This window comes from Chenopodium quinoa, unplaced genomic scaffold (genome assembly GCF_001683475.1).
Source record: "Chenopodium quinoa cultivar QQ74 unplaced genomic scaffold, ASM168347v1, whole genome shotgun sequence".
NCBI classification, from domain to species: Eukaryota; Viridiplantae; Streptophyta; class Magnoliopsida; order Caryophyllales; family Amaranthaceae; genus Chenopodium; species Chenopodium quinoa.
Genome location: NW_018744367.1, coordinates 351,457 through 365,601, shown reverse-complemented (window position 1 = coordinate 365,601; position 14,145 = coordinate 351,457). Strand labels below are relative to the sequence as shown.

The 14,145-nt window shown below is 36.7% G+C and overlaps 1 protein-coding gene across 1 annotated transcript; it reads left to right on the top strand.

Annotated features, from left to right (window-relative positions):
• Positions 1-3,648: 3,648 nt before the first annotated feature.
• LOC110696469 (transcription termination factor MTERF4, chloroplastic-like) lies at positions 3,649-5,464 on the top strand. The gene has a single exon (XM_021873758.1). It carries the CDS (start codon positions 3,853-3,855, stop codon positions 5,395-5,397), a length of 1,545 nt encoding a protein of 514 aa, XP_021729450.1. The 5' UTR covers positions 3,649-3,852; the 3' UTR covers positions 5,398-5,464.
• The last annotated feature ends 8,681 nt before the right edge of the window (positions 5,465-14,145 follow it).

The window sequence follows — 14,145 nt, the reverse complement described above, 5'->3', positions numbered from 1 at the left end:
GCTACATAGTCAAGGATGTTGAACCAGGAATTCGGGGCTAACTGCCATAGCCCCACCTCGTATCCATCGAGGATTTGTTGAACAGCCGGATGCAAGGGAAATCAAAAACCAGCCTTAATGGCCGCCTCGTAGCAGCCAAAACAGGCATCCCTGTAGCTAGTCCCCGCGGGCCAGACGACTGTATCCTCAGCATCCGGCACAAATAATTGAAAATCAGGACCCATCACATGGTCCGATAGAAAAGAGTTTATTCGTTCTTTCATGGCCTTGATTCTGCCCTTTGGGACATGACAGTAGTAAGGAGTATTCAACTCCCTATGGGAGGCGGATGGTTCCGACCAGTCGTCCCCCTTATCAGTCGCATGAGAAAGTCTCGCCTCTTACAAACGAGAATGCCTTTCCTCTGAGGCGGCTTGAAGAGCTAAAGACATACTCGCTATCAGAAGAGTCCGACTCCTCCCCTCTCTCTGAGGGGGCCGACCCTTCTTCTTCTTCAGGGGCCGATTGCTGACCAGCCAAGTCAACTGTGAAATGGGAAGGAGCCACCTTGGCCCTCTCCTCAGAGCTCTCAGCAGCAGAGCCACCTCAAGTCCCTGCGGTATCAGGCGGCTGGTCCGACAGCTCACTAATTTGAACCCGGAAAAAGGAGCCATCAGAGCTTTCAATCCTCTTTGTTCTTTTTGTTCTTGCCATACTGTCCTGCATAGATACAAAGACAGTTGGATTCCGGGACTTGCGCAAATTTTGAAGTACCGCAGGGCAGTCGGCACCCCTAGTCCTAGACTCAGCCGTCCCCGATGACCGGCTGATTGCTAACCTAGGTCGTGCCGGATGCTTTTTAGGTCTCATTTCAAAAAGAAAGAAAAAGTGCAAAAGTAAAGCAAAAAGGATAAAGGAACAGACGGTTACCTGAAACTTAAGTTCTGACAGAAAGCTTGATCGAACAGGCGTCCAATAAAAACAGGCGGTTGGTAAAATCAGTCGTCCAGAAAATCAGAGCTCAAGTTCAGGGGTCCGAGAAGTTCTCTTGAAAAGTTCGCAAATGTGAACAAAAAACTTGGTCAACATGCCCTTATATAGCGCAAAAGGAGAATACGAAGGGTCGCTTCCAATTCAAAAACTGAGCGGGAAAAACGCTCGGCCCATTATAGGGCAACACCTGTAGCAGGTCGTCACCTGTTACAGGCCGACACCTGTCACATGTGACATGTGACCAGTCACGTGCCACCTGTGAGGGGCAAATGATTAGGGGATTTTCCCCTTCCAGTCATCATCTGACAAGTGGACCATTCAGGTCTTGCCATGTGTCCGCCACATGGACCAGTTGGAGCCTGTCATGTGTCGGGTACTAATCAGTCCACCTTGGACCAGCAGTGCCACGCAACATGGCCTCCCCTATGCCAAATGGGCAAAACGGCCACCTAGGCCAAGTCTTCGGAAGAAGCCCAATCAGCCCTAGGTTGACCTAAACCTAGGACTAGCACGCTTCCCAAGGCTATAAATACACTAATTAATCCTCATTAAAGAGGGTTAAGCAATTAATTACACTCACCTAGAGAACCTAAACACCTAGATCACTCCTCACCTAGGGGAACCTGATCTTTCAACCTTTACTTTTCCGCACTATTCACTCCTCAACAAGTACTAACTTGATCGTCGGAGGCGGAACTCCCACCACAAGGAGTCTCCGTTGTTTTGTAGGTACAGGCGCAAGGATACCAGTCCCGGAATTGTAACTCTCCCGCAGGACATCAGAAAACCCCGAAACACACTCCATATGATATCGTATGTCTAAATATCCTACATTATCAGAACGAATTATTTGATCGTATTTAACATTCAAGTAAAAATGTTATCTTAAAATTTTATCAACCATCTGGGCATCGCCCGGGCACAAAAGTAGTCACTAATAAATAAAGTCGGTCTCGCAGCTAGGTCATGAGACCTCAACACTTGGCATTCTAGTTTTTCGCCAAGTGTCCCGCCACGTAGACGATAAATGGGTAATTGTGACACATATGATGCTAAGTAAGCAAAGTTTGGATAGATTTTTTAAAGATAAAAATGTTATGTAGAGTTATATTATCAATATACTTCTAATATTTCATACATACAAAATTAATCATAACTTTTAATAAATATCGTATAATTTGGTATTATTTCCATCATAAAATTCGTTTTAAAAAGTTCTTTAAAATAAGATCTATTTATAATATATTTAGTTTATTTATAAAAATAATAGAGAATCAGTAAAAATAAATTTTAATCATGAAAAGTAATTTTTGTTTTGGTAAAAATACTTTTAGTTCAATAAAAATAATTTCATTTCAATAAAATATATTTCAATTCAGTATGTCTAAATATCCTGCATTATCAAAAGGGATTATATGATCGTATTTAACATTCAATCCAAAAAGTTTATCCTAAACTTTTATCAACCATCTGGATATCGTCCGGGCACAAAAAAGCGATTTTTGGATAGATTTTTAAGATAAAAATGTTGTATAAAGTTTTATTATCGATATACTTCTAATATTTCATATATACAAAATTAATCATAACTTTAAACAAATATCCTATAACCGAATTTTATTTACATCATAAAATTCATTTCAAAAAATTCTTTAAACTAAGATCCATTTATAATATATTTAATTTAGTAAAAAAAATAGACAATCAGTAAAACTAAGTTTCAATTAGTAAAAATAATTTTAGTTTGGTAAAAATACTTTCAGTTCAGTAAAAATAATTTAAGTTAAATTACAATAATTTCAAGTCAATAATAACATAGATATCTATTTACAAACAAAACTACAACATATACATAATATTCTATAAATAAGCGATAGGACATCGTATGTCTAAATATCCTACATTATCAAAAGAGATTACATGACCGTAGTAATATATATTCAAGCCAAAAAGTTTATCCTAAAATTTTATCAACATTCCGGGCATCGCCCGAGCACAAAATTGGGTATTATTGTGACACATATGATGCTAAAAATCGAATTTTGGATAGATTTTTGAAGACGAAAATGTTGTATAGAGTTTTATTATCGATACACTACTAATATTTCATATATAGAAAATTAATCATAACTTTTAATAAAAATCTAATAACTCGGTTCTATTTTCATCATAAAATTTATTTTAAAAAGTTCTTTAAAGTAAGATCCATTTATAATATATTCAAAATAATAGAGAATTAGTAAAAATAAGTTTTAATCGGTAAAAATACTTTCAGTTTAGTATAAATAATTTAAGTATGATATCGCATGTCTAAATATATATCCTGCATTATCAAAAGTGATTATATGACCGTATTTAACATTCAAGCCAAAAGGTTTACCCTAATATTTAATAAACAACCTGGGCATCGCCCGGGGCACAAAACTAGTATATATATAAAGGGGAGTTTTTTTCGAGTTTTTCGAGCGCCACCTAGGATTTTATTTTTAAAAAAAAATTTGCCACTTAGGATTAATATTTTTAAACGCTACAATCAAATTATGCCACGTAAGGTTAAGTTTTTTAAAGTGCTACGTTACTACGTAGTATTATGCATCGCACGGCCTTCATCTAATTTTTCCTAAAATTTAGATGGATAGAACATGATATTAGTTATTGAATTCGTCTATCCAAAACCCGACCCGCTTAGTCAGCACACGACACACATCGATTTTCGGAGGTTTCGTCTCTCTAGTCTCTAGCTCTATTACCTGCTGATTGATTATGGCTATCAAAGCAAACTGAGTTCTACTACGAATTTTTCCAGAGACTTCTCCATCAAATCAAAGTCGCTCTTCAATCCAAGATTATCTCTGTAAGTTTAATTCTTCGTTATTTCGAATGAATCCATTTTTAAGGAGAAATATTTGCTATTTTCTTAAGAATAAATTCATTAATAATGAAGCTTTTAGCTTGAAATCCTTGCACAATGCGAAAATCCCAAATCCGAGAAATACACAGTTCGGAAAATCTCCAGTTTTTGATTCTAGGGTTTGTGGGGTTTATTGGGTTCGTTCATTTTCGACGCAATCTAATGATAAACTTCCTGAATATGAAATGCCGTCTGTTACTTGGGGAGTTGTTCAAGGTCGCAAAGAAAGGCTTGTTTCAAAAGTTATTATATGTGATTATTTAAAGACTTTGGGGGTTATTACTGATGAATTAGAGGATATTGAGTTGCCCTCTACTGTTGATGTTATGAGGGAAAGAGTGGAGTTTTTGCAGAAGTTAGGGTTGAGTATCGACGATATTAATGAGTACCCGTTGATGCTCGGTTGTAGTGTTCGAAAGAATATGATCCCGGTGTTGGGGTATTTGGAAAAGATTGGGATACCTAGGGGGAAATTAGGGGAGTTTGTGAAGAATTACCCACAAGTTTTACATGCTAGTGTGGTGGTTGAACTTGTTCCGGTGATTAGGTTCCTTCGCGGGCTTGATGCTGATAAAGAAGATATTGGATATGTGTTGCAAAAGTATCCTGAATTGTTGGGGTTTAAGCTTGAAGGTACGATGAGTACATCGGTGGCGTATCTTGTTAGTATTGGGGTGAACCCTAGAGATATTGGGCCAATGGTGACACAATATCCGTATCTTTTGGGGATGAGAGTAGGAACGATGATTAAACCACTTGTTGAGTACTTGGTTTCATTGGGTTTGCCAAAGAAGATATTGGCACGAATGTTTGAGAAGCGGCCATATGTTATTGGTTATGATTTGCAAGAAACTGTGACACCTAATGTTGAATGTTTGATCAGCTTTGGCATAAGTAGGGAAAAAATTCCTTTGATTATAGCACAATACCCACTGATTCTTGGGTTGCCTTTGAAGGCAAAAATGTCAAGCCAGCAGTACTTTTTCAATTTGAAGCTCAAGATTCATCCGGAAGGTTTTGCACAAATTGTCGAGAGAATGCCTCAGATAGTTAGCCTTAATCAGCATGTTATTATGAAACCTGTTGAGTTTCTTATAGCACGGGGTATACCTGCTGAGGATGTGGCTGAGATGCTTGTGAGATGTCCACAAGTAGTGGCTATGCCACTTATGATCATGAAGAATAGTTTTTACTTCTTCAAGAGTGAAATGGGTCGTCCTATAAAAGAGCTAGTCGAGTTTCCAGAGTACTTTACTTATAGCTTGGAATCCCGAATTAAACCTAGATATCAGAGATTACAAAGTAAAGGGATCAGGTGTTCCTTGGCATGGTTTCTCAATTGCAGTGAGAAAAGGTTTGAAGAAAGACTTCAGGCTGATTATTTTGAAGCTGAGAGCTCTGGCCCCACATTCAACATGGGTGGGAAGTTAGAACTGCCAGGAAGTTATAATGTAACAGATGAAGAAGATGAAAGTGAGGATGAAGTGCTCTATAGGCGCACTGTTTCTCTGTAGTTTTGTTTGTGTTGCATAACTATGTACCAAATATGACAAAGATTTAATGAAAGTCAAACTTTATTCATTTTCCCTATAGCTTCATTTTATTTTTTTTTGGCCTTTCTTCACAATGCATTATGGTATTCTCGAAACTAAGCTTTATAAGGATTTTTTGTTTTTTTAGATCTCTGTAGTTGTCGTCAGAAACAGAGATTAGTCTGTTGTTTGGACAATGAAATTATTAATTATGTGCTAAAAAAAAAATAAGAAAGAAAGAAAAACCAGTTTAGTTAGATGTATACAAATGTCGCCTATTTGTCTAGAGGTGTACATATTACATAACTTAAAATGCATAGGTAGAGTGTCACATTATGCATGTGCTAGTGGCAAAAAATCTATTGATTTGTATGGCTGTGAGCCTGTATGGTTGTGTTATGTGAACTTGTAGCACACTGTATGACTGAATGAAGCAGGTGGATGATTTGGGGATGGGGATAATGATGGCCTAGAATTGTTTGATTCATGTTACATCTTATTGGTAGCCCTTTATCAATGTGATCTATCATTCTTGCCCTAGTTCTACTGACTTTGCTGTTGTTGAAATGTGTAGATTGTTGATGCATCTTGGTATTTTACAACTCATTAAGCATGTTTTCCCCTTTTTCTTTTTGAGGCTGCTGTGGTGTTTTTTTATTTTATGTGTTTGTTTTCCTTGGAAGTATGTTTTTTGAGATTTCTACCTGTCTTTTTTGAGCTAGGTGGGATAGGCTGTGTGTTGAGAGTAGGCATTGGGCAACTGGTCAGGGGAAATAGTTGGTTTTGGTTCTCAACTAGTCAACTTGCTATGGATAGCAAGCTTTGCATGGAATTGTGAAAGTTATTTTTGTCAGTGCTGTAATAGTGTAACAAGCTCCAGAGTCATCTCACTGGCAACAGTGTGTCATGTCTATTTTCTACAAGATAAGTTGAGATTAAATTGATCTAAGGAATCTTGTACAAGCTTACTACTTCAATACCAGTGGGAGTCATATTAAGCTAGATGGTAACATTTACGTTTTTATTAGCTGTGACATACTTTTTTAAAAATATATTTTTATGCACTTTGGGAAGGAAAAGTGACTGGTTTTGTCTATTTTTCATGTTGAATTATTGACAGTATGAGGTGCGGTTATGCATCGTTTATTACAGTGCTCAGGAGTTTGACAAGATAATTTGTGCCTTATCTGCCAACAGGGCTGCGCTGTTGCGCTGCATTGATATTTATTAGCAGCCAATTCTGCAGTAGCCTAACATTATTTTGCTGCAAAAATGCAAAACCATTTTCACTATCTTGGCCATGTATGTCTTGGGAAGGCTGATATGATTTTTGTTTAGAATTTATCGTCACGTTCCCCCCATCCTCCTCTGTAGAGGACTCTGGAGGGGGAGATCGATAGTGTGGAATGAAATAGCTGTCTACAGTGGAAAAGACTTTATATCAGCTTTTCATATAAACTTCGCTACCTTTGTCTAGAAGTAAAGAGAGGAGGGGTCCGTTAGACATACGGAGCAAATGGACCCAATCAAATCTGCAAGTGTGACGTGCTGGTAAGTGAAGTTGAGTATGATTTTGCCTTTTATAATCTGCCTATATTTGGTTGTATGTGTTGCCAATATCGCTTTGAAATATGTTGCTTATATCTAATAACTAACTAATTGCTACTTTCTTCGCACAGGGTATTGTTGAGGGGTTAGCTGAGCCATGGTTTATAACTTGCAGCTTTGTGTTTTTAGGTAATATTGTGACACTCAAGTTCTACATTTGTAGAGTGCAACTTTCAATTGTTAACTATCATGACTTCATGTTTTTCCTGCGTGCAATATCAATATTAACAGCTTATTTCTTCTCTTTATATCAACTCAACAATGCCGGGTAGAATTTGATAAATCTCATATTAGAATGAAAGAAGAGGAAATGCCAAGTGGAATAATGAAATAAAGAAAGATGTAATAGTCAATAGGAGGATATGATACTTCTTTTGGTTCTCATCCTTACTACTCCATTGCGCTACAACTCTTTTTTTCCCCCTCTGTTTCTGTTTTGAAAATATATTGAAAGTGCTAAACCTTTCTAATAATGGTGTGACTGCAACTGTCAACTGGGGCTATAATTTTGATGCTTCTTTGATGGTATTGAAGCATTCTCATATTTTCTTTCCAGATTAGAGATTACCCTGTTGAGATATTACTGTAGATTTTTTTTATACGTCTGGTGTTGAAGTGAACAGAAAATTCACACATGACATGACAGTATTTTCAGTGCCACAGCATTGAATATTTTTCTTTTCCTTTTGGTTGAGCTTCCAGTTTATATACATTAATAGGGTCATCCGTAAGCCTATCTTGCTCTACTGCCTGCAAACTAAACATAACGATTTGTATGTAAGTCATCACTTATTGTACTTTGGATTATATCATTTGCCTCTTTGAAAGCATCTTTTTTCTGTTATCCTCCTCTACACATCATTTAAACTTCTTGACTGGTTTCTTCTACACGGGCTTATCAATATGATCATGCTTTCCATGTCTCGCTGATTATTTTGTCTTGATGGTAATTCCTCAAGCTAATGACTCTAAATTATTGAATATTATACCTATAGGGACTGCTTGTAATCATATCACCCTCAGTGTGTTGGAAAGGATGATTCACCTCTGGACTGTGACGAGAGTTTCAGATGTGGTAAAGAACTTTTTCTTTACTCTGTCTCAGTGAGATGAAAAATCTTTTCTATCTTTCCATGTATTGTGTGACAAGACACTTCACACATCTTCAGTTGCTGAGTGAAATTTGCATAAACTACGTTTTTGGATAGACAAAACAAATTTATTCGAGTTTGATTAATTTGTGATGTTACATCCTGCTACAACCTTGGTATATATTTTTAGGAATACAGTTAAATGTGAAAATAATACTCCTTCCATTTCATATATGGAGGTTAAATGTCTAACATGAATCAATCATATCATAGCCTTGGGTTCATATTATAAATACTTTCATAGTGTGCTTTTGTTGTTATTTTATTTATTACCAACCTCAAAGAGTGTCAGTAAGTTCAAAGGGTTTGAAAGAAAATTAGAGGGGAGAAATGCTTAGACATCTGGGAAACTAATTTTTTGACTAACCTGTCATATACTGTATAAGTGATTTATAATGGATGGGCTATGTTAGGAGAGATTCATACTCCTAAGTCCTAACCCAAGCCCTTAGAAGTTTGTTATTTGGTTTAATACTAGGTAGGTAAGGAAGAACATGTTTTTTGGTTGTAACATTTAGCCTTTGTAGGTTATTTGGGTCCAACATACTCTTTCTTATCCTTATCGTTATTGGCTGGGAATCAAATGAGTGTTTTATTTCTTGAAGGTTTTCAAGGATCTTACATTTTCAAAGAGAGTTTCTATTTTGGAGAAAGTCAATATTCTTACTTTATAGGTTCAGGGGCCATAAAAGACATTATATCCTAATTTAGGCTTACCGTACTTACTTTTGGGTGGCAAGAAGTCACTCGTTCTTGCATATGTTAGGCATTACCGGTGGGCGAAGGGAGTATTTAATCTATGAGGTTGAGGAGGTGAAGTGGGTTAAAAAAAGGAAGTATATGTGTTCCCTTGGCTAATCAGAAGATTATTCCTCATCTCCAAGCCAACTCTCTATTTAAGTGATGTTTGTTAAAGACGAACTTTGATAATTCTCATAACCTTTATTCTAAGGACTCATGGTTCTCTTTCTGATGTATATATGTTTTGTAATAGGAAAATAGAGAAGTAAATGGAACCTCTCTAGCAATAAGACCACCTTTGAACTTCACAAAAACCTTCATTTTAAAACTTTAAGTGACCCAAAGAAGGTCTTCTGTTGCAAAAACAGTAGACAGGTTCCATTAATGGCCAGGAGTTGACAAACACAAAGTTTGAAGGGAAGGGAGTGGAGAGACATATAAAATTAACATGTGGCCCTCCTTTTTGGTAGGTTGGTGAGAGAATTGTGGGTTATCATGGTGCTCTCTGTTGATCTTTTGGTGCACAAAAATGAAGCTCTTCACATAATAAAGGATAGATTAAGGAAGCTTAGTAAAAGTGGTGCTTCCAAAAAGGCTTAGACAAAGCTTTACTATATTTGTGTTGTCCTACATGATCTCAATGTAAGCATTCCAAACTATTTTTTCACTTACGTCTTTCTTCTTTCCTGTTTGTCTTTTTCAATAGAATGCACAATTATCTTGAACAAAAATGAGAAATACTGAGGAGTAAAATAGGTTATCAACAGAATAGAGAGTAGAAAAATAACATTTAAAACCCTATTAGAATCTGTTTAAGGGTCGCAATAGAATAATCACTTTTAAGATGATGACTTTCACAGTTAATTCTCAAACAGTCAGATTCAAGGGTGTTATGAATCTGCTACTTGTATTTTTCTGAGTCATTCATATTTTACTACATTGAGGGTTTTCAGAATTGTTTGTTATACATCTGTGTTTTTCCATGATTTTGATACGAAGTAAAATATATCTAGTGATGATACCCTACTTTATCAATTGGCATTTCTGTTTCAATTGTAAGAAAGCTGCAAAATTTCACTGCATTTGCTGTCTACTTGCTGTGTGGACAGTGTATGGGTGAAGTAGAATTCGATTTTGTCCGAGGCATCAAAGAATTCTGCTGCAATTGTCTATGTTTGCCTTGTCATGGGAGGGAAAAGAAGGATGTCAACTCAGATGGGGTAAGCTTGCTTTTTGTAGATACATACAGATTTTGTTTCTGAACCATTTTTATAAAATGAAGGGGTAATGTAAGATTTTCAGCATTTGACCCTCTCTTTTCTCTTATTAACTTTATAGTACAGCTAACTGTATGGATTATGGTCTGATTCTCTGGTATTCTATTCTCATCTACCTACATTTACTGTTACATAATCATATCTGCTGTCATCTGGATGATTATAGACAACTGTTTAATCAAAGTGTCTATGAGGGTCAACCAAGGCCATTATTTTACCATTCTATGTGCTATTTTGTCGTGAGTAGCAAGAATTATGCTACTATTTATGTTTTTATTTAGTTGTAACACTAATACTATTTTTTTTGGTATACATATATTAATTTTGATCATATTTTTGTACTACTTTACAAAAAAAAATGTTGTTGGTCTCGATTTATCTATTTTAAGAGTATCGTAATTTAATAGTTTTTTTTTTTTTTTTTTTTTTTTTTTTGTATTTTTTACTAGTAGGTAGTTGAAGATTTAATGGTTAAGGTTGTGTGATGACAAGCATGGATGTCAAAGTGTTGCAACTCTTGGAAGTATAAATTAAAGTAGTGAATATAATGAAGTGACCACAATATTAAGTTGTCTTTATATTTTCATCCTCTGCTAGTATTCTGTCTTTATAACCAGTCATGAGGTTGAGAAATTCTCATCTTCGCTTATTCTTTTTGCTGCATAGAGTTTTTAATATGGTTTTGAACTTCCCTGAAGTGGTTTTGGGAAGGGGAGGGGGACTATTGTTCCAAATCAGCTATCTGAGAAGGTTGTGATCTCTCTGGGATCCCTGAAATCCATTTGTCATGCCAATAGCTCTTCCATTTCCTTAGAACTGCGACTCCCGGTGATATTTGAAATTTGAAAGATACTTTAGTAATATGGTACTTCCTATACTAACACACTATTTTTTCGAGAAGGCTAAATGCTAATATTCTAGTCACAAGGTTTGTGTGAGTGAGGAGAAAGTGCAGGGGAAAGAACTCTTGCTGTTTTGGAGATAGCTTTCAGTCTTATAAGAATCATCTTGTAACTGCTGGCTTAGGCAGTGGCTGGGGTGTACAGGGAGGGAGGCAAGGTGGAAATGTAAATTTATTTTATGAGATTTAAATTCCAACATAACATTCTTGCTTCTTTCTGTCATGAGTTTGGACTTGCTGCTGTTTTACTAGAATTGTTTCTTTTGCTGATTTTCCAGGAAAAGGTTGATTTTACAGAGAGAGGGACTAGTGAATTTCTTTTTATGGATTATTGGGAAATCTTCAAAAAAAAGTGAGGGTTTGAGATTGGAAGATCTCCAAAAGGCATGTTCTTTGTTGAAAAAAAAAACTACGGAAACTTGGATGATAGAGATGAGTTTGCAAATAGAGACCAAGATCTGAAATTGAATAGTTTTGATGACTGGGAATGGGAGACTATAGAGGATAACAGCCAAAAAAAAAAAAACCATTTGTGAGAAGGAAAGTCTCTGTGCGGTGAAGGGAGAAGGCGAAGTCCAATAAAAAGGAGTTCATAAACTGGGCTTCTAATCGTGTGTTTTCTTGCATCCTTAGGTGTTGATGCAAGCACAGAATTGTCACAATACGATGTAGAGGTCATTGTTATTACCAAGTATGTAAATGAAAAAAGGCTCTTTGATCCAAAGAAAAGGAAAATGATTGTTTGTGACCCAAACCTAAGATCACTGCTGGGGACAAAAGGGTGAATAAACATAGAACATATGGCCTTTTAGAGGCCCATCTAGCTGCTAATCAAGAAGATTCATCGGATGAATCATCATGCAGGGATGGGAGGGAAGGGAAAGTGAGGGATTCATATTCCCTTGTTTGGTTATGACAAGTAGAAAGGAAAGGGGAGAGAATTGAAAGCGTTCATATTCCTTTACTCCTACCAGTTTTGGAAAGATTTGGAAGGAATATGCTAGGTCACTCCTTCCCTCTCTCTCTCTTTCTCTCTGATTGCTATCCTAGTACACTATTAGTGTTATTGCGAACTTATTAGATGCATTGCTTTGGTAGAGTTCCTTCATTGTATTCACCCAGCAAACATCTACGATGGCTTTCAAAGTTTCAACTCAGTTAAGTAGTAAGCCATTGGCTCATATACACTGATTCATTAGCAAAGCCTGCACCTGACTTTCTATTGTCAGATGAATGATTGTTCCAGGCCATTGTGAGAGCGAACTCATGCATATTTAACTAAGTGTTTGTCTTGTCTTTTGTAGCAGGAGACTAGGAAGAATTTTAAGTACTTCGTATGTTTTAACACTGCTAGCAGGCAATCAGAAAGGAGCTTGACAAAGATGATTCCATATCTAACACATGTCGAGCTGAGGCTTCACCGTAACTACATGAACCTGTCTTAGGGCAGCATAAGCTTGTCACTGTCGTTGAGTTGCTAAGAGCCTCAGGGTCAAAGAGTTCACAGTGAAATCAGACATTCGAGAGTAAAGAGCAGAGCGACAAATTGTTTGGTGAATGTGGATGATTCAAGTCAATGAGTGGGTGTATAATGCAGGAGCGATCATAAGAAAGGACCCTGTCCTCTGAATTTTTGAATGATCTTTGGACCATGAGATTCGTGGTTTCATAGTTTGTCGAACTCACATGCCCAAGACTTCTGAAGAGCTCACTTCCTCAATGCTATAAAAAATGAAGCATCATTATCATTGCTTATTCTGAATATTAAGCTAATCCTAGATCCTTACACTATTGTATATTGCTATCAGCCCTTGTTTTCAAATTAATGTTGCTAATATAAGGGCTTTGCAGTTGTGTTTCATAGGTTGGTGATTTGGCCCTTTAACCAATGTATAGTACTTCATCCTCCAGAATTTTGCCACAGTTAATATAATGCAAGTATTTGTACAGTTTTTTAGATTGAATGATAGGGAGGGTATAAAAATGATCCAATTATTATGAAGGCTTTTTGCTTAAACTCATATCATATTTTTGTTTATGAGAGGTTGAGACAAAGGATGACTAATTTCGGATGAATACGTTTTTAAAGATACCAGATTATTCAACTTTATACTCTAGAATATAAAACCTAGTTATTTTCTTCTTTTTCTTTTACACTTCATACAGAGTATGAAATTAATTATAGACTTGGTTTCATGTACTCCGTAAGAAAATGACCCACATTCCTCTAGATAACAAAAGCTAAGTCTAGTCTCTAAGTGACATAGTACTTCAAAGTAATTACGAAGTATTCAGCTGGAATACCAAATACAAGTATTGATTGTTGATTGTACATAATATATGTAATATTATTGGCGGGAACTCACATTGTGATTTTGAGTTCGGTTAAATAAGGTTTTTTCATCCTATTTTTAAATAAATTATACATACGAGTAATATATTATAGGAAAAATTAGAAAATAACACCACAAATTTCTCAAAAATTGGATTATAACACCACAAAATCTCAAACTTTTATTATAACCCCACCAAAAACAAACCCAAAAATTGGATTTCACCGCCATTTAACAGATTTTTGGATGAAATCCGTTAGTGGGCCCACTAAGTACATGTGTCACTCATTGATTGGTTTTTAAAAAAAAAAAAAAACCAAAACCCTTACCCAGCCCACCACCGGCAACCCTGCCACTGCCGCCGGCAATCCCTCTCTCCATTCCATCCCCACCGTCGGCACCCCCAGCCACCGAAAAACCCACCAGAGCTGACCTTGAAACACCCCAGCCACCGAAAAACCCACCTAACGGAACCTTGAAACACCCAGCCACCGAAAACCGGCCACCAAAAACCCCAACGGTTGGAATTCTAACGGCCAAAAACCACCTCTCCTTTACCCTTTCACCCTCAAAATGGCCGGAATCGACCATGGAAATCCAGAATGGTAAATTTCGATGGTCGATTTGACCGTTTCAAGGGTGGGGCAAAAGGAGGTGGTTTTTCGCGGTGATTTTGCGCGGTGGTTTGAAGAAGTTGGGCTGTTTTCGGGAAGGGGGAA